This window comes from Rhinolophus sinicus, chromosome 17 (genome assembly GCF_057876585.1).
Source record: "Rhinolophus sinicus isolate RSI-liver-muscle chromosome 17, RSI-T2T, whole genome shotgun sequence".
NCBI lineage: Eukaryota > Metazoa > Chordata > Mammalia > Chiroptera > Rhinolophidae > Rhinolophus > Rhinolophus sinicus.
Window position 1 is genome coordinate 26,569,225 of NC_142517.1, and position 19,685 is coordinate 26,588,909.

At 42.9% G+C, this 19,685-nt stretch overlaps 1 protein-coding gene across 3 annotated transcripts in view; it reads left to right on the forward strand.

Annotated features, from left to right (window-relative positions):
* The window catches only part of KCNAB1 (potassium voltage-gated channel subfamily A regulatory beta subunit 1), a 367,955-nt gene that overhangs the window by 278,887 nt on the left and 69,383 nt on the right, over positions 1 to 19,685 (forward strand). For all 3 annotated transcript variants that reach the window (XM_019731967.3, XM_019731968.3, XM_019731969.3), the window contains exons 3-5: positions 9,413 to 9,450; positions 13,676 to 13,755; positions 16,066 to 16,110. In XM_019731967.3, coding sequence (XP_019587526.1) covers positions 9,413 to 9,450; positions 13,676 to 13,755; positions 16,066 to 16,110 — 163 coding nt within the window. The remainder of the gene's footprint in view (positions 1 to 9,412; positions 9,451 to 13,675; positions 13,756 to 16,065; positions 16,111 to 19,685) is intronic.

The window sequence follows — 19,685 nt, forward strand, 5'->3', positions numbered from 1 at the left end:
CAGATGAAGGAAGAATGCTTTGCGCCATTTGTCAAAGCTAGAGCCTTGGGCTGTGTCCCAGGTGCCCAGACTCAGGTCCACACCCAGTTTATCTGTAGTGGCCACAACTGGGTTGCTCAGAACAGCGTTTTGCCTCCCGATCACCTGGGATGCTTGTTACAGATAAAGATTCCTGCAGAATCAGATCTCAGAGTGGGGTTCGTAGAGAGTTCTTGATGCACCCTGAAGCATAGGAGCCATTGATTGGAGATTGAAAATTAATGCTTGCATTGGCAGATGCTGTTAAACACCAAATTTCACTGATTCCTCCTAACAATTCTGTGAACTATCTATTATTACTACCCTCCCTCCCCGTGCTAGTGAGTGGTAGAGTCAGAATTCCAACCCGGGGCTGCCTGATTTCCCCCTATCTGCTCAACCGCTAACTCTACTGCTTCCTGAGCAGAATACCTCCATCCCACGATCCTCAATTGGTAGAGGGTAACAAGGGCAATAAACCAATTCTTCGCCTCTCTCAACTGTCGGTACATCCCAGCCCTATCATCTGAGATTTCCCCTCAGGTCCAGATATCTAAGTGCCTGCTTTCTGTCTGTTTGGTTTGGATCCTGCAACAATATGCACATTAAAGTACCTACCTGTGCAACTTAACCTCTCTTACTGAAAGGACAGCGTTTACTGCACACTATGCTATCAATAAGAGTGGGAAGTTGGTTGGGGGCAGGAAGGGACTTGTTTGGATTTCAATCCCAGCTCCAGCTGCAACACTTACTAGATACTTGAACTTTTGGCGAGTCTCTTAGACCTCTGAAAAATGGGGATGGTAAAAGTTCAGTAAAAGTGTGAGAAAGACAAGTGAAAGTGTAAAGAAAAGGATGAAATACTCATTATCGGTATGGAAAGAGTCTAGAACAGTGGTCCTTAGCCCTGGAATTATCTAAGGATCCTTTTAAAATTCTGATGCCGGGGTCCTGTTCCCACAGATTCTGAGTCAACAGGTCTAGTGAGGAAACAGGTCAGCAGTACCATTGAAAACTCCCCAGGACATTCAGAGGTGCAGCCAGGGTTGAGAGTCACTCGCCCAAGATGGTGAGTGGGAGAAGCAACCCACATACTGCACATACTGTCATGTCAGAGACACTTTCTTACTAGGGCTGGAATGCCCGTGTCTTGAAATGTTTATTTACTGATTGAACAGTTATTCTACACCTACTATGTGCAGGCTCCACTTCAGTGGTTAGAATTGAAAATACAGATTAAAATTGGTCCCTGCCATCAGGACAGTTACCGTCTGATGGGGAAGTCGTTTGTGAAAGTAAATTAACATAGTTTCAATGCAATGTGGTCAGTGTGGTAATAGCAGCTTGTTCAAAGTGTAAAAGAAAAGTAAATGAAATGATTTGTTCTCCCTTCACAGTCCAACCACAGAGTCATGAAATTATAGAAATGAAAGGAGCTTGATGTCCCTAATTTTGTGTATAAGGAAACTAGAAATTAAGGAAAGTAGACACCAAGACTCTCTCGGGGTCACAGAGTTAATGGAACAGAGACCTAAAATATTCACTTCGACTCTCCAGAGGAAGTGTGAAGGGACTGTGTCCAGCAGCCCTGTACTCTGAGGTTGAAGTTCTGGGTCCTGAAGAAAAAGTAGGACTTGGACATAAGGACATGGGAAGGGTTCCATTCTCAGGAGACTCAGCCCACAGCTCAGAGGGGCAGAACTCAGAGGGGTTCTGCCCCGGCCCTGCTCTCAGGGGTGCGTGGTGCCCTCTCCTCCACATCCTCAGCTTATACTCTGTTTCTTGCTTTCCATGCAGTTTGGAGGGATGCTCCTTCCTCCAGCTCCCCCTCTCTCTAGGAGCAATTCTATTCGAATGAGATAGTGACCATGTAACTTTTGCCCAGTACTTTGTCTAAATTCGGTGAGATCTGGGGTTTGAATCGCTAACCTTAAATTCTTCAGTGATATAACAGATTCTAATAAATAACTCTAAACAGCTCTAGATTAAATAGTTCTTGATCACTTGGTCAACCTTGACTACATTAACCTGGAGTTGATATGTGCTCTATGTGCAAAACTTACAGTTGTTTGTGTTGAGTTGGGTCTCTATTCTCCCCTTACTCTGACCTTGATGTGGTTTATTCCTGAAGTCTCACCTTCTGTCACACCCTGCATTCTTTTAATCGGGAAACCCTATTGCCTTGTCTTCAAAACTTATCAAATATTCAAGCACTTTTCACTAACCTCACTACCACCACCTCGGTCCAACCACTGTCATCTCTCCTGGATTAATTATCACACCAGCCTCCTAACTGCTGCTTCAGCCTCAGTCTCGGAGGTGTGACCTCAACACTGCAGCACATGGTCCTTTCAAGGAGTATCAGATGGGGTTCCTTCACTATTCAAAACTCTTCATTGGCCTCTCCAGGGTCCTTTTTGTAATTGACATGACCCTACGTGGTCTGTTCACATGACCCCTTGGACCTCACCTTCTCTTCTCTGGTCATTCTGGCCTCCTCATTGACCTTGAACATTCCAAAGAAGCGCACACCCCTCCTGCTCATGTCCCCCCACCACACCCTGAAACTCTTTCCCTCCAAATAGCTGCATGGTGAGCTCCTTCATTTTCTTTGGGTCTCTGCTCAAAAACTACTTTCTTCATGAAACTTATCTGGCCACCCTATCTAAAATCTTGACTCCCACCTCCTGACATTTCATATACTGTAGCCCAGCCTTATAAAAATGACTCTCTTTAACACCCATCAATAAACATTATGTGTTTTATATGTTACTTATTTATGAAATTAACGTTCATAAATCAAAACTATATATTTAAATTATTTTTCTTATTGTTTTGTCTTTCCCCATAAATCTGCTCCATGAGAAGAAAAATAATTACCAGTTTTGCTCATTATTGTATCCTGATAATTTAAGTACAATGCCCGCCATATGGTAGACTCAATGAATATTTGTTGCATGAAAGAGTAAAGAAAAGTTAGCTGTGGCATAATAAATATTACAATTGCATTTATATATTTCCATCTTGTTAGTTATGAAACAATACATATCCAAACCATAAGCAAGTCAAACTGCAATATAGAAAAAGAAGTCACCAAATCTAGAACCTTAAAATGATTCAAACCCAAATTGAGGGACATTCTACGGCGTACTTGATCAGTACTCTTCAAAAATGTCAAGGTCACCAAAGACAAGGAAAAACTGAAGAACTGTCACAGGTCAGAGGAGACTAAGGAGACATGAACACTAAACGTAATGTTGGGTCCTGCATAGGCTCCTGGGACAGAAGAGAGGACAGTGAGATTCAAAAAGAGGTCTTTAGTTTAGTTACTAGTACTGGACAATGTTAATTTTTTGGTCTTGATAATTGCACTAAGACGATGTACTAGGTTAACAGGCCAGGGAGGTAGCCTACCTGAACACACAGTATTACATCTAACAGTCTAAAACATCTCTTCACACTCTAGGAAGGAAGTCATTTAAATAATAAGTGTGTTTCCTAAATGAATAATAAGCAATTACCAACAAGGTAACTGGGTAACCAAGATAGGGCTGTGTATGTGTGTATGTGTAAAGGCAGTTTTTATGTTTCAGCAATCATTTTTCCATGACCAAGCAGAGGTCTTCAAAGCACCTTGGTACGTGAAGGAGTTTCATCAGAAGACACAATAACAATTCAAAGTTCTCTTTATACTCTCTCTGCTTTTAAAAGGTTAGAAATAACACGTGTCAGATCAGTAAAACTGTCTTCTAAATAACGCCCCGCTAACTTGAGGTTTCACAGTGAATTGTACACTATCCTAGGTCTCAAGAAGGAGTAGTCTCTTTAGAAGCAGAAAAATGATCAAGAAACCTGTCACAGAGGGCTTTTAAGAATCATATTAATTAATAAACCACCTTAGATCTTGGGTGAAGATGGCAGTAGAGAATAAAATCATACAAGCAGAATTTCCCTGTCTGGAAGTCTGCCACTCTGTCCCTTTCCATCAGGAGAGACTGTGTCCTATTTGTAAGTGACAACTCTTCCTCAGGGGTGGCTGTTGGACCCTGCCTTCATTTCACCACCCCCAACCCACCCCCAGAGGCCTTGCTGCCAAGGAGAGGGACTTTCCCAAGCCCTTTTCCGGGATGGGACACAGCTGGGTGGGTACCCAGGGACCAGAAAAAACACATCAATCACCTCAGGACTAGAAGAACTGAAGACAATTGAAGGGCATTCCTTATGTTTCTTTAAACCAAAATAAACATGTTAGTTTGGTGGGGAATTATCCCAGTATTTTGTAGATTAATGACTGTCGAAAAGGCAGTTCAATTCAATTTGACCAACAATTATTGACCATCTACTAAGGACTCACTTCTATTCTAGGGCTGTGGAGATAAGAGATAAATGAAATAAAACACTAACCCTCAGACAGCTTACTCCCTAGTAAAAGATTAAAGTTTGTAAACAAATAACAATAAAACAAATGAGTAGCAAATGTCTAAAAGTTCAATGAGGTAGCCTACCTGAACAAGGAAGCTGAATGTAAGAGTAACAAAAGTCCCAGAAATGGTATCAAGCTCTTTATTTTTACTAAGTTATGGAGTAGACATATATCTATAATATAAATATAATATATATATATAATATATATAACATAGTGATAAAAAATACAATGAATGTTTAAATTTTGAAAAATGTATTACAGTAAAAGACATATTGCCATTAATTCCCCTCAAAATACACCCCCTTTCTTCAAACACACTTATCCCATCATTCTTGCCACTTTCTGAAGCAGTTTTGGAAGTCCTCTTTCGTGAGTGTCTTCAGTTGCACTGTCGTGGCTGCCTCTATGTCCGGAATGGATTTAAAATGTTTACCTTTCATGGTCATTTTGACTTTGGGGAAGAGCCAGAAGTTGCACGGTGCCAGATCCAGTGAATAAGGTAGGTGAGTACACACTGTAATGTTTTATTTGACAGAAATTGCCTTATACCAGAAGCAATCTGTGACATGGAGCATTGTCATGACGGAGGATGATTTACTGCACACTTTAAAACACATCTTTTCTCAACTGTAGCTCACACCTGACTGACTGCCCTGAACAAGTTGAAACTTGTCACACACTGTTACTAAGGTTCCTCACGCCGCTTTTTGTATTAAAGATCCTGCCTTTCTGTCAGATGACACTTGGCAGCAGCATTCACTGTATTTTGTGATCACAAAGGAAAGGCTCTGTGTCACACACCACTTCTGGAATGACAATTTCTGTCAAATAAAAACATGACGGTGTGTCCTCATCTACCTTATTCACCGATCTGGCACCTGTGTGACTTCTGGCTCTTCTCTAAAGTCAAAATGATTCAGGACACAGAGGCAGCCACGACAGTGCAACTGAAGACACTCACAGTAGAGGACTTCCAGAACTGCTTCAGAAAGTGGCAAGAATGATGGGATAAGTGTGTTTGAAGCAAGGAGGAGTATTTTGATGGGGATGAATGGCAATGTGTCTTTTACTGTAATAATTTTTTTTTTCATATAAACATCCACCATACTGTTTGATCACACCTCATACATATGCATATATGATATCCGTGTTCTATTTTATATTAAAATTTTCAAACTAACTGAAAAATAAAAACATTTAATTATTACTATTTTTTTCATAATTCATTGATGCTTTGATTTGGAATCATAAACCTGACATCTTCTGTCGCAAAATGTCAGTCACAGTATTTTTTTCACTGTGATACGAATACAGTATGCAGCTTTAAATACTTAAACTGGAGTCGGTAGGTAGTTTTTTCAGATTTATTTTCAGATTCATATTTCTAAAGATAAAATCTTTCCAACATGGGTAGAATTATTGTAAATGGTTCTTATAAGTACGGTGATCTCCGAGATGTGTGTTCAATCCTGATTTTCAATGTTGTCATATTTAGTCTTCAATATCATTTTGTACTACAGTTTAATAACTTCACATCATAGCCCTTCATTTGTATTGTCAAAAATTAATTAAGAAAGTTAAGTTAAATAATGCTAGCTTGTTTTCATAAAGTTTGAAATTCAGTATTCAATGGCCCAGTTTCGAGGAATAAATTTCAAGCTATCAATTTCATTTCTGGAAACTGTCTGCAATGTAGGAAAGAGGACCAAATTATTCTTTAACAAATGAATTTCCCAAAGACTATTCTGTCAGGATGTAGCGAAGCAAATAAAATATTTATGCAAATACTTGTGAATGTCCCATAAAAAAATATTCAAAAGGTGTAGATGAGTTATAATGTCAGCAAGAAACTTGGAATTTCGAGCCAACCTTGTCTGTTCAGTGGAAATAGGACCGCTCCCTTTGATGCCATGAATAGTTAAAAAAAATCTCCGTCATCACAGCACAAGTAAGCCAGCAAATTCATCAAGCAGACACTGACCTGATTTTGCTCCAAGATATAGCAGAATAGCCGATTCATGATATTAATTACTGAATCCATGGCTCGTCTCATTTTAGCTTTTCAGCCCAAAGCAACTCCTGATGAATGAGAAAATTAATGGATTTATGGACTTAAATGTTTAGTGCCCCGACTACGAAATACTGCTGCCTCGGGATCTGCTGCCCCAGCGTCAGCCCCTCGTTTAGTAACATAACTTGGAACAGGGCATCCTACATCCGGTGGTCGGAGACCTTTCTCATCATGAACTGAGCCATTTCCTGATATTTTGCCTCACAGCACTCCTTGTTCAAAAGTTCTTTGACCCTCCAAAATTCTCAAAACATTCCAAATAAATATGGCTAACAATGTGCTATTATTTATATCTGTGCTCTCTTTTGCTGCAATAGAAAATGTCACCAATAATTTAACTTATCCTGAACGTTCTCAACCATATTTTTAACATGCTAAGCTACAATGTTTTTGGTTATACTAAAATTTGCAAATGTTTATTTATGCTCTGGGCATATCATTTCTGCTGCATTCAAAAGAGATTCTTTTATAAAAGTGTTGTCTGTAAAAACGTTTGATGCCCCGGCCATTTGTTTTCACTTAATAGAGAACTGCATTTCACAGCAGATCACTTATTTTCCTCTCATTCAAGAACAAACCCTGACATTTCACCAGTCCATTAAGCTTCTCAATGCCCATCTTTTCTGTATACCACTCCTGGCTGGTTTTGTTATGGTGACTTAAATTGTAATTTGTTTGTGTGAACAGTCTTTGCTTGGATGCTCTTCACATCCACTATAAAGCACACTCTTATATTTTTCTTGAAATACTCAACTCTGTGTCTCAGGGGATGCATAAGTTCATTTTTCTCTTAATTTTACAATAAGAAAAATAGCAGTAAACATGAGGTGGGAAATAACGATTGCATGTGATTTCAGTGTTGGAAATATAAGGGAAGGCGTCCGGCCTTTGACTAACTGCGGAGGGCAGCGTCCTTCCAACAGACAACATCGCCCCTCGGAGTCAGGGGTGTTGGCACGGTGGGGACACAAGCCCTCTGTTGTTAAGAGACACTGGAAATCAGACATTTTAAAGAAACATCTTCAAATTATTTAAATGTTGGTAGCTTATTCAAAATGTATTAAAACAGCAGGTGGATGAACGTAGTTCGAGCCAGGCACAACAAGTCTGGTGTGAGTGCAGCCCGTGGACTGCCCATCGGCACCCTCTGGGGTTGTAGGTTATAGTAGAATGTAACAGTGAAATAACTTATATCCTACCTTTGAGTTCGTCCCTGGGAACAAAGAAGGGAAAAACATATAATTACATCAACATTCTGTGGAGTATGAAATACAAGTGCCTTAATTAATTTGGAGACATTCTAATGAGGCAACGAGATGCAGTGTCAAGGATACCTTCCTGGAAGCCAAGCGTGTGTGGGGAATCCTGAGTATTTCACTCATTAGGTTGGTTGACGTTAGATTCCTGATCTGGAAATAGGAATAATAAAATTGTCTTGTACATTTTCCAAAAAGATTAGACATGGAAGTATGCAAATTTCTCAGCATACTGTTGGCATTTGGGAGGTGTTCCATAAATGGTAGCAATGACTCTTATTATGGAATACAAAACATAAGTTTCCAACAGTGTTTCTTTGTATGTTCCCACGAATAGCAATTGAGCCCACGCTGCTCTCATTCCGGCCACCTCTCTCTCTGTGTTATGTTTCCTCATTGGCCCAATGGCCCACACCACAGCTTATCAACACACTCTAAAGTTTTCTACCTCCTTGCCTTGCCTATATAATTGAATATCTGTCCCTTCCTTCTTCATTCAGTCACCTCCTTTGCAACTCAACTAAAATGTCACCAATTCCACGAAGTCTTTCCTGAGCGCTACCTCCCTCCAACCTGGGTAGCAAACTCCCTGTCTTACCTCCTGTGTCCACCTCAGGCATAGTGTTGTCAACTATGGGAGGAAGGAATTGGATTAAGCACCTGCTTGTCCCTACCACCTGGGTGCAATGCCTTTGCCTGGCATGCAATTAGGGCTCAAACAGTGGATCAGGGTAGGAAGGAAGGAATGACGTGGCTGTAGAGGGCAGTGGCAAGAGCCCATGCAGGGTCTGCTTCCCTCCTGCTTGACCAAGGCAAATCTGGCTGCTGGTTATGCCTCTCTCCCCTTGCCTTCCCAATCCTCACTCCAGTTCCCTCTACTCCCAGCCCCAGACTAATGGAGATCCCCATTCTGGAATAGCAGATCACAACAGAGAAGGTAGTTAAGTGCAACCTCCTGGGGCTTGAAAGTGGGAGCTGGAAGGAGAGTTGAGAGGGTTCCTTTTGAAAGGTCATAGGGAATACATCCACCAAGAAACTATTAGAGCTGATAAATGAATTTAGTAAAGTAGCAGGATACAAAATTAGTATTCAGAAATCAGTTGCATTTGTATATACCAATAACAAAACATCATAAGGAGAAATTAAGAAAACAACCCCATTTACAATTGCTTCAAAGACTATAAAATACCTGGGAATACAAAACAGAGTCCCTTGTTGGAGACAAAGAAGGGAAGAACCATAACCCAAGGTCTTACCTTCACTTTCAGAACTGGTGGCTTCTTATCTAAGTGAGAGTAAGAATGGGTGTATAGCCAGAGTGGGCATGGTAGCACTGCCCTTTCACACTAATATTCATCGTTCTATATCAGAAGAAAAAGCATTGTGTAAGACAGGGCTGCTCTTAGCATATATGGTGCCTTTCAATGAAGAAAGGGCATCCCTCCCTTCAGGGGGATGCAGATGTTGCTAGACCGCTTAGTGAAAAGACGGGGGTGGGCTGTATTTCAGTGCCCCTCATCCAGGTGCCTTCAGGAACAACCAATTGAAGTGGTCTTGTCATAAGAAAAAGTGTGTCCTCTCATTGTGTACAATATTAGAAAAATGATTATAAGTAACGTGCAAATATTTATTCTTTTCTAGGAACATGGGTGACATTTGGAGGTCAAATTTCAGATGAGGTAAGTTACTTTTTCTTTCCATTATGCTGATCAAAGAAAATACAAAGAGAGCTATATGGTAGAGGTATTCTTCCTGGGATCCTGGCATCTTACACAGATAATGTTTTAATCACAGGAAACGGTCAAGATTGACTCAAAGATTGTTTTCAGTTTTCTTTTGCTTCTTATATTTTTCACATTTGGACTATTAATCCTGAGGCTGTCAATGCATTATATGTGCAGGCTGAATAGATAGAGAAGGAACCAGTTTGGAATTAACAATCACTTTATGAAAATATTTTATTGCTGTTGTTTGCTTTAGCTTCACCTAGAGTGACCAACTGGTCCCAGTTTGCATGGACTTTCACATTTTAGCCTGGGACTTCTCAGTCCTGGGCAAACCAGGACAGTTGGTCACCCGGCTTGGGCAAGTTAATCCAAGTTCCATGAGTCTCAGTTCCTCCTTTGTGAAATGGGTGATAATGTAGACCTTGAAGGTCTGTAGAAAGGATTAAGCATGTCGTGCATATCAGACATTTATATAGCCTTTTGACTAGTAGGTAGTAGACACTCGATAAATGGCAGCTGTAATAATCATATTTACCATAAAATTCCTTTAAATCTTTGTTTACACATTCAGAACAATGCTTACCAAGGTGACATTCTTACCATTGCCCTAAGGGGTATCTACATGGCATAATGAGCTCAGGCTCCAATGCCCTCCAGACCCCCGATCCTTCCTTGCCTGCCTGCAGCACCACTGATGCTATATCTGAATGGACACACTCAGTGGGATGCAGCCCACTTTGCCACTGACTAGATTAACTAACGTTTACATCCCGTATTAACAGTTGCCAGTAAAATGCAGATGATAGCCCCAACTCAGAGGGGTCCTGGTCTAGATGCATAAGATGATGCCTAGAAGGGGCTCAGACCGGTACCCCGCCACAGCAAGCCCTCTGTAAAGGTAGTTCTTACTATCATTCCTAAGCAGAACCCTGGGGGCGCCAGGGGTCTTTTCCACAGCTCCCAACGTCATCCGCATTATTTAATAGATGCTGGAGGAGGAGTCTTATCTGCATATTATTATCTGTCTGAATGCCTGTTCCCAGTATTGGGCACAGGTTACTCTAGAGAGAGTGTCATCACCTGGGGGATTCCTTGAGAAACAGACTCTGAGCTGGAGAGTAGCATGCAGAGCACTGTTAGGAAGTGCTCTCAGGATCAACACAGGGCAGGGAGGGAGGCAGAATTGGGCAGACAGAGAAACTGAGCCATTTGGCCATCTCAACAATGACCTCAGCTGACCCCATGGGGAGCTCTGAAGCTGAAATGGCCTGCAGGGTTGTCCCAAGTTGGGGCAAGAGGACTGAGCATTTATATCCCTTGCCAGTCATTGGATGGAGGCTGCCTTGGGAAGCAGGTCTAAGATTGGGCTTGGCAACTCTCTTTAGCCAAGTGCAATTTCCAGAAAGCGCTGATAGCTGAAGTCCATCTGATGTCAGCATTCCTAGCAGCTATGGGAATAAGTCCTTCAGTTCTGAAGGAGAATCTGGGTGGCCATAACAGAGTCCACTATAGGGCTCTCTGATGGGCATCAGGTAGGGCGTATGGAGGCGGCACAGAGGCAAGCCCACAGGCATCAGAGCAATGACCACAGACTTATATACAAAATAGGTAACAAGTAAGGAAGGAGGTCTAAAGTTAATAATCCACTGTACCCAGTACGTGCATAACCTTCTACTGCCAGGTATGGCGCTTCCCTTTTGCAGCAGAGTGACCAGCTGTAAGCGCGTCACTTTCCCCTTCATCTTTGCTTTCCCCTTTACAGTGTTGGCCACTCTGCTGCAATAAGCCCAGGTTGCCCACGTCAGAGTGTGAAGGGCTGGGCTCTGAAACAAATCCTTTCAAAATTATGGTTCTTAAATCTCAACCACACGTATCTCATGAATGGTTGCAACCGCTCTCAGCTCAGATGCAGACCAGACAAATAGCTAACTGTCCTTCCAGAGAGCACCTGTGACGTCCTCCAGGTCCCTGTGGAGAGAATGCCAGTCACGAGAAGGAAGGGAGACGCAGCAGACCAGTCACACCAGTGGGTGAATTGCTTAAGCTCATAGCAAAAATGAGGGGCAATTGCTACACATTTACCTCCGCAGATTTTCCCACTTTGCCTTCAGATGAGCTCAGCACAAAGCAAGGACAATTATGGGATCCAGGAATGACCACACAGTAATGTGCTGGGTGATGCAATCATCAGTGCAGCCTCAGGAGGTGGTTGGTGATGCCCCCATTACTGGGAGAGTTCCACCATAGATGGAAGAGCCACTTGCCAGGGATATTATCAAAGGGATTCAAACATGAAACTAGATAACACCATGAGATGCCTCCCAAAGAAGATTTGGCTTCAGCAAAAAACCGTGATAGATGTTACTAATATGAATACCGTTTCTAGAAAATGGTGTATTATCATCTTACAAGGCATTTAATTTTCAGAGTTTTATTTACATGTTCTCATCTGTAAGGTAGTTAGGGTTCCTTCAATTGCACGTAACTAGGAACTCAAATTGCCTTAACCCATTAGGAAATAAGTTATTTTGACTTTCACACTAGAAGTGTAGAAGTGGAGCAAGCTTCGGGGTTGACTCAGCCAGTGGCCCCCCACTCCATTTCCCAGTGATTCTCTTGGCCCTGTATTTCTTGTATGCCTTTGTGTATCGACTCCATCCTCAGGTAGTAGGAGAGCTGCAGGAATTCTGGGCCGCAATTAGAATGGGAAGGCCAGGGAAAGGCAAGGGAGGTCAGCTTCCTCTGGGCCTGCAGGCTCCACGGGAGATCTGAACAGAATCATCCTCGTTTTGCAGATGAAGAAACTGAAATACAGAGAGTTCAAATGACTTGCCCAAGTTCATTTATCTAGTAACTGGTACATTCAAGTCCAGAAGTCGATCTTCTGACTTAATTCAGTGATTTTATTATTCTGTGTTGAGGTCTTCAAATTCTATGGTTGGGAAACATCTCAGCAATCATTTCGTCCAACTATCCATCCAGGATTCTCCATCTTATCTTAAAACTTCTTTCTATATACAGTTTATTATGCACATTTCCCAGTAATAATCCACCAGTACATCATGTGACGTACCACAAGAATAATGTACAATACAAGCACAATAATTTCTCAAACACAGGACATTCATAGTGGGAAAGACTATCCTTATCTTAACTTTTAATCTCTACTCAGGATAAATGTCATAATAGTACCAAATTAAAAGCAGTCATAACATTTTTGCTGCTACTTTTCTAAAGGATTTGCAGGATCTCCATTTTGCTAGCCTAACGATTTTCTTGAACAGCCAACTTTAAAAACAAGAAAATAGTTGATCTTGGATACGCTGATGAAGCAACTTTAGCCCACAGTCAAAACCATAATGGAAAAATCAATTTTAATTATTTGTGACGTATATAATTTCTCAGTTGACTAATAAGTCCATCAGCAAAATGAAAATGTCCCCTCTCCACTGTTGTTTATGGCTATTCCTCTATAGCTATCTCTCAGGCTGTTGTTTACAGCTATCCCCACCAACACTCTTCTGTCACACTTGCCACTGGCCTTCAGCAGAACAAAGGAAGGAACAAGGAGCCCGGAGAGCTATTTTCAGGCTGACATTAGGGAGCTGGATCCCTGGTGAGCCAGAGCCTCCCTCCTTCCTTTCCCTGTCGGTTTGGCTGCTGGCCACTGTGATGATGTCTGAGGTTTTGTTGAGATGCGGGTGGCAGGAGTTACAACCGTCACGGCTCTGTCTAACCATGGATTCATTAGTACAGTCTGCTAAGCCTTGAGAAAAAAAGGCACAAACTTTTCAGTCACGAGTCCCCCAGGTACCACAACCTATTGGCTTGGAGAAAGGAGAAGAGAAATGAAGTCGGTCACAGTACAAATTATCCTCTTTGTCAGAGAGTTGTTGTCAAGCCTGATCTTCCAAGCAGAGTGAGAAACAAATCTGTTCACCTCACTGCGCTCCTGACCACTGGCAAGCCCGTAGCACCCAGGTAGATGTCTCAGGGGAAGAATGGTTACCCTATACATGCTGCTTGAAGCTTCTTGTTTCTTTCTTTACTACAACTGAGAAAAGCAAGGGTGCTTAGTGGAATTTCAGTGTTCTCAAAGACCGCTAGAGGATTCAAAGTCACTTCCCATGTTTGGAAAGCATTTGGCTTTTCTGACTGACCTTCGCCTCCTTTGCAGGTTGCTGAGCGGCTCATGACAATCGCCTACGAAAGTGGAGTTAATCTCTTTGATACTGCCGAGGTCTACGCCGCGGGAAAGTAAGTCAGTACCTATTTGTGGCCCTGAAGTGGCATCTGTAGAACCAAGAGACCCTGCCCAAAACATTGCTGACCTGCTGGTGAGAAGGGTCTGCCCCTCCCACACATGTGGATGGCACTGCTTTTCTCCCCCCTCTACCGCCATCACCAGGACTAGGGATATGGACCATCTCCAGCCCCCTCTGCCCACCCAAACCTTCCCACCTCTGGTCCCTGCATGATGAATGGACTGGGAGCAATTGCCATGGTCTACGAAAGGGTAAGAGGTGGCTGGGACCAGACTGGTAGCAGTGGAAAGCAATCAGTGTTAATCAGATATACGAGTGAGCAAATAAATGAACAGATTACAGTGTGGTTGTTCCAAAGCTAGTCTCGTTATTTTATAACGACATCTCATCGTTCCTCAGCCCCCGAGGGAAACTGGGCTGTCCACTCTGCAGGGAAGCAGGGCCTGCTTTTCCTGTTTACAGACTTGTCCCTCCATGTGGCATTATAGGTAGATCACAGATTAAAAGACGGGTCCCCAACGATGCCAAGAAATCTAATATCTTTTAAAAGAGGGCATTTGAGACTCCACTCTGAGGACAGAGAGGGCTACAAAGAGGCCTTACTTCCTGTGCTGTAGAAGTCACATCTTGCTACCACCTTCCCTTTGACCTGAGAGCAGGTATGGGCTCTAGGACAGGGCTCACTCCTACATCAGAACACCTGGGGCATGTGCCCTCAGGGCCAGGCCACAGGATCCACGCGCTCCAGGTCCAGGCACAGCAGCACATTTCAGAACAACTGGAGCACCTGGGCCTCTCACTATGCACATGGAGGCAGCTCCAGGAGCTGAAAGGAACTCAATAGCTGGGCAGCTGCTTGAGCAGCTCTGCAGTTTTCTTACAGGACTGTAACACATAACCACCTGCAGGCCTAATGCCCGCCCCCACCTTCCAGGTGAGAATTACGATCAAACTGCTGGACCTGCTTTAATCAGGTTCACCGTTGCCGAGTTGAAGTGCCTGTCCCTTGAGTGGGTTTCCTCCTTTTCAAGGGCAGGTTGTGTTTAAGGACCATCAAGGAGGTTGAGAGCCCACAACCCTGATATTTTCTGTTGAGTTCAAGGAGAGAAAATACAATTGATAAGGCCTTGCTCCTTTCAACATCCTACCCTTTCTCACTGTTTTCTTCTTTTGTTGAGTCCTGCTCAACACCCAGTTGGGCTCAGGTTGACAAAGGGAGGAGTGATGAGCGAGTCTCACAGTTCTGGTTATGTTCCTGCTGTGAGGGATAATCAGTCCCGGCTCATTTCTGGTTGATTGTCAGTGTGGAACTGAGACAGGTTCCCACCGTGAGATGCAAGGTTGCAAAGGTAACTGTCAGAGAGACAGAGGAGAGGAAGAAGAGAACCCTAACATTCAGTGCATGTCTTTTTGGGGCATGCTCCAGAGCTAAGCACATCATGGCTTATTGCCAGGCTCCTAAATACACTCCAACAAAGACGGAATGTTCAGTGAAGACAAAAACTGATTAGCAATGACTCCCATCTATAGGACACTAATGGACCAAGTGCTAATTCCGTTGATGTCCCCGTTCACAAGTCTCTAGAGGCCAGCTGCTTCTCACAGTTGGTCTTACTGGGAGGGACCTACAAGACAGTTTTAGTCTCCTCCAGCTTGAGTCCCAGCTGAGCTAGGTGGATGGGGAGAGAAAGTGGGGATGCCATCAGTGTACCTTTCCACAACCCAGGCTTTGGGGCAAGAAGGACGTTTTGTCCTGTTTCTATGACAGTCCTTCTCACTGGAACCCAGAGCATTCTCTCCGTGGACCACTACAGCTGTAGCCCTGGCCGCTGGGGCATCTAAACCCACACATGGGTTCTTTTATCCTGCAAGATCTCCTGGGAGTCAGTATTTTCTGTCTAAACAGTTGAGGTCTCATTGTCCTCCCTGGTCCCAAGGGGGAGCCACTGCAAATAGAAGGAATACCTTGACTCCCATCGGGCACTGCCAACCGTGACATTTATATGTGGGATCAGTGGTTTCAAAACACCAAAGTGCCAAAGGACTCCACTGTTTCTTAATATCAGGATCTCAGGTGGTCTCCTGACAGTGTGTCAGGATTTGGCAGGTGTTTCTGGAATGTTCTGGAGCAGGATTCTGCAGGCATGAGCAGAGACAGTGGGAATGGAGAGCCCCTTCTATTTTGAATATTTAGAGAATATTCAAACTGAGAATTCAAACAAGAAATGGTTCTGGTGTTTTGGATTGACTCCCACGTTTCCAGGACACTGTACCCTAAGACATTATCTGTTTCCCCCTGCAGGGCTGAAGTGATTCTGGGGAGCATCATCAAGAAGAAAGGCTGGAGGTAATGCATTCACCATAATCCTTTACTTACCTTTAAAAAGACTTATTATTTGTACCAGAGAAGGGAAAATAAAAATTGTATGACAATTGACAAAAAGGTTCTCCAAAATAAGGTCAACTTTTAGTAAAGAAATGATTTACAGTGTTCTGAAAATACCAGCCAGTTCATTTCTGGTGCTTCAAAAGTTATTGACTAGTCATTAATCACAGTGAATTACCAAGGGGTTGAGCAAAGAAGTGGGGAATGTTCAGGAGGTCTTCGTCCATAAAAGAAAGTGACATTTTCATGGCTTCTGACTGCCATTTATGGTAATTTGGTGAAGGAAGCCAGCTGACAGGAAGTTGATTATGTATACTGTACACACCACTATTAATAACTCTGAAAGCAAAGAAATGATAAAGTAAGAAGCCCTTGAGATAAATACCCCAAAGTTTTCATATCTGCCAGTGTCTCTCTTGTGAACCGGCAGCCCTATTATCTGGGGACTCAAGAAAGCGCTTCATCTGTTATCCTTGATGAGGTCATGTCCCATCCCATCACCTTCTGTAGCCAAAACCAGTGGTATGGATGCCATCACATCTGGGGGGTGGAGAGCAATCCCCCTCTATTCCACATGCATGTTGGCCCCGATAGCTACTTCTTCCCCAACATGAGCACAGAATCAGGCAAAGACCACTGGACAAGTTTGGGGTCCTTTTCTGCTCCAGTGTAATATCTGCTGGTTGCCAAGTAAATAACAGTTCAATAGTATTAGTGAGACAACTGTGCAAAGAGCTCCGTACCCACACAGGTCCAGGTAGCTTGTATAAAATGTAGTCCAGGAAAAATGGACCTTCTCAAAATGTATAGCTCAAGACTGGTTTTATTATGCCTCTGCACTAAGCATTTAATTTCCCTCTGGAAGAGGAAACTAGAAAGGTCACACAGAGCTCTGTGTGTTAGGGCTGCTTAGTCCTCACTCTTAGATAAACGTTTGGTAGGAACTAGGGGCCTTGTGGAAATAGAAAACCAGAAATTTATGGAGATGTCAACAAATAAAATTTGGTGACCTCCTTTCTCCTTCCCACTTCCCTTCCTCCCCAACTCCAGGGGCTGTGAGTGTGTTACAAGAGAACTGTATTCACCTTAACTATGGAAAAATATTCATGTGCCCCCCCAGTCCTCCACCTTGCCTGAGTCACTTTCCTACTCATATGTTGATCCATCCATCATTTCCCAAATAGGGATTGGATCAATTTCATAGGGCTGCTGTGACAAAGGGCCCCAAACTGGAGCTTAAACCAACAAAAATTTATTCTCTCACAGTTCTGGAGGCCAGAAGTCCAGAATCAAGATTTGGACAGGGCCATATTCCCTCTGAAACTCTGGGTAGAATCCTTCCTTGCCTCTTCTGAGCGTCTGGTGGGAGCTTTGGTGTTCCTTGGTGCAGATATAGCACTTCAACCTCTACCTCTGTCATCACATGGTGTTCTCCCCCCATGTGTGTCTGTGTTTTCTTATAAAGACATCAGTCACATTGATATTGGATTAAAGGCTCACCGCTCTCCAATACGACCTCATCTTAATTTGACTAATTCCATCTGCAATGACCCTATTTCCAAATCAGCTCACATTCTGAGGTACTGAGGGGTTAGGACTTTAGCATAAAATTTTGAGGGACACAAGTCAACCTATAACAGAGACCTCAGAGACGAGTCCACTAGGGGTGCAGTGAAATCTGCAGCGAGGTGTAGGCTGACAGAGTACACCTGAGGAAGGAGGGGACGCGTTAGTGCAGTAGCTCTTCTCCCTTCAACACCCAGAGCACATTTAGCCACCACTCTCCATAGTTCACAGAGCCCAAAGAAAGCAGATTAACATGCATCTTTCACTAACTACCTTTCAGTCTTGCAAATAAAAACTCAAGCTATCATCATGCTACAGAGTTTTGATATCAGTTCACAGCTGCCTCCAGAAGACTGGTGAAAAGATAAACCATATCGTCATAGCACGGAGTCGATAAAAGCAGTTTCAACTAGCATACTTGTCTTCTAGTCCCAGTGCCACCACTCACTAGCTGTGCTGTCCAGGACAAGTCACTTCTCTTCTTTGAGTCTCAATTTCCCCACCTGTAAAATGGACGGCCTAGTTGTTCAGGAAGTGTCATGCTGATAACGTGACAGACGGTATGCAAAAGTATTTTGAAGGTGGTGCTGTATCAAAGTAAAACATTCATATTATCATTCTCCACCCACTCCAAATGCCTCCGTGAGGTCAGTGATGATTTGCCAGGTTGCTGTCTACTCTTGCGATTTGAACACAGATGTTAGTGTGCACACCCATGTAAGGCCGGACATTTTACAGAAAGCCCAGCTTTACAAAAATAACTAAGTCTGCGGTGGTGTTTGGCAGGCACAAATGCTCTGAATCATCAAAAGGGCTGCATGCATTTTTCATACTACCCCATCCAGCCTCCGATTGAAGCTCTGCCAATGATTGTTAAAGGAGACCTTGCTACTATACTAGGTCTCATGAGGTTGATAGATCAACCTGGAAAGTGCAGCAGCCCTTCTGGAATGTACAGATGCATATATCTGTAGACTTTTCATTTCAGTGATTCAAATTATTTTCAGGGAATTAACTTCAGTGGGATGGGGTTGCTGACATTTTCTGCAAATTGTTCTTGTTGCAGCCATGTTGTCAGAATTGTCACTGCTGTTCCCCATTGGTTATCATTAATCATACTAGGCTTTTATACCTGAGGGCCCTGAGGCATCGCCGTGACAGCTAATGGAAGTTTAAATGCCTTGTTTCAAATACTCGCCAAGTTTGGTCTTAACTTTTGAATCACAAATGTGTGTTTTTTCCTAGACCAGTTCAATTGAATGACATACCTGGAGCAACTATATTACACTGAGACCTGCCTCCCAATTTTAAATTATATAACTATAATTGTCAAGACATATTTCTTATTCCACAACCATAATGGCATTTTCTGCCTTTGGGTGTGGTTTTGAGAAAGTAATAAGTTTGCTGACAAGATTTCCACATTTTGTTCCCTTAAGCATAAGGTGGTAAAACTTTGAGTTAAGATTATAGGACCGTTTTCCTGAAATGACATTTCCATTTGATAAGACACTCAAAGAAATTGTATTCCTATTTATTGACTGTTATAATTTACTTCATCATTTATATTTCCATGTAGTCAGTTCTTGCCTGGAAATGTGGTGGTGGGAGAGGTAGCAACTCAGAATCACTAGGTCCATGGTCCTTGGAGGGTAGACTTAACCCCAGAAAAGTTTATGTTCAACGTTAAGTTAGATGCTAAGTAAGTGGTAATTGGTGGCTGTTTGTTTGAGCTACTAAAGCAATGCATCCTTTAAGTCCTTTCACGTACCTTTCTCATTTACTTTCTGACCCTCTATGCCTACCGAGTACCTTCCCTTTGCCACCACCACTCACCTGTTTGCTGTCACAGCCCTCCCCCTCCTCCAACCCTCCAAGTAAAGGTCACTTCCATTCAACCTCTTTCTCTGGGGTCTGACTTGAAGTCCCCATTCACCAGTTCCCTTTGTCCTTACATTTCAGTGACATGA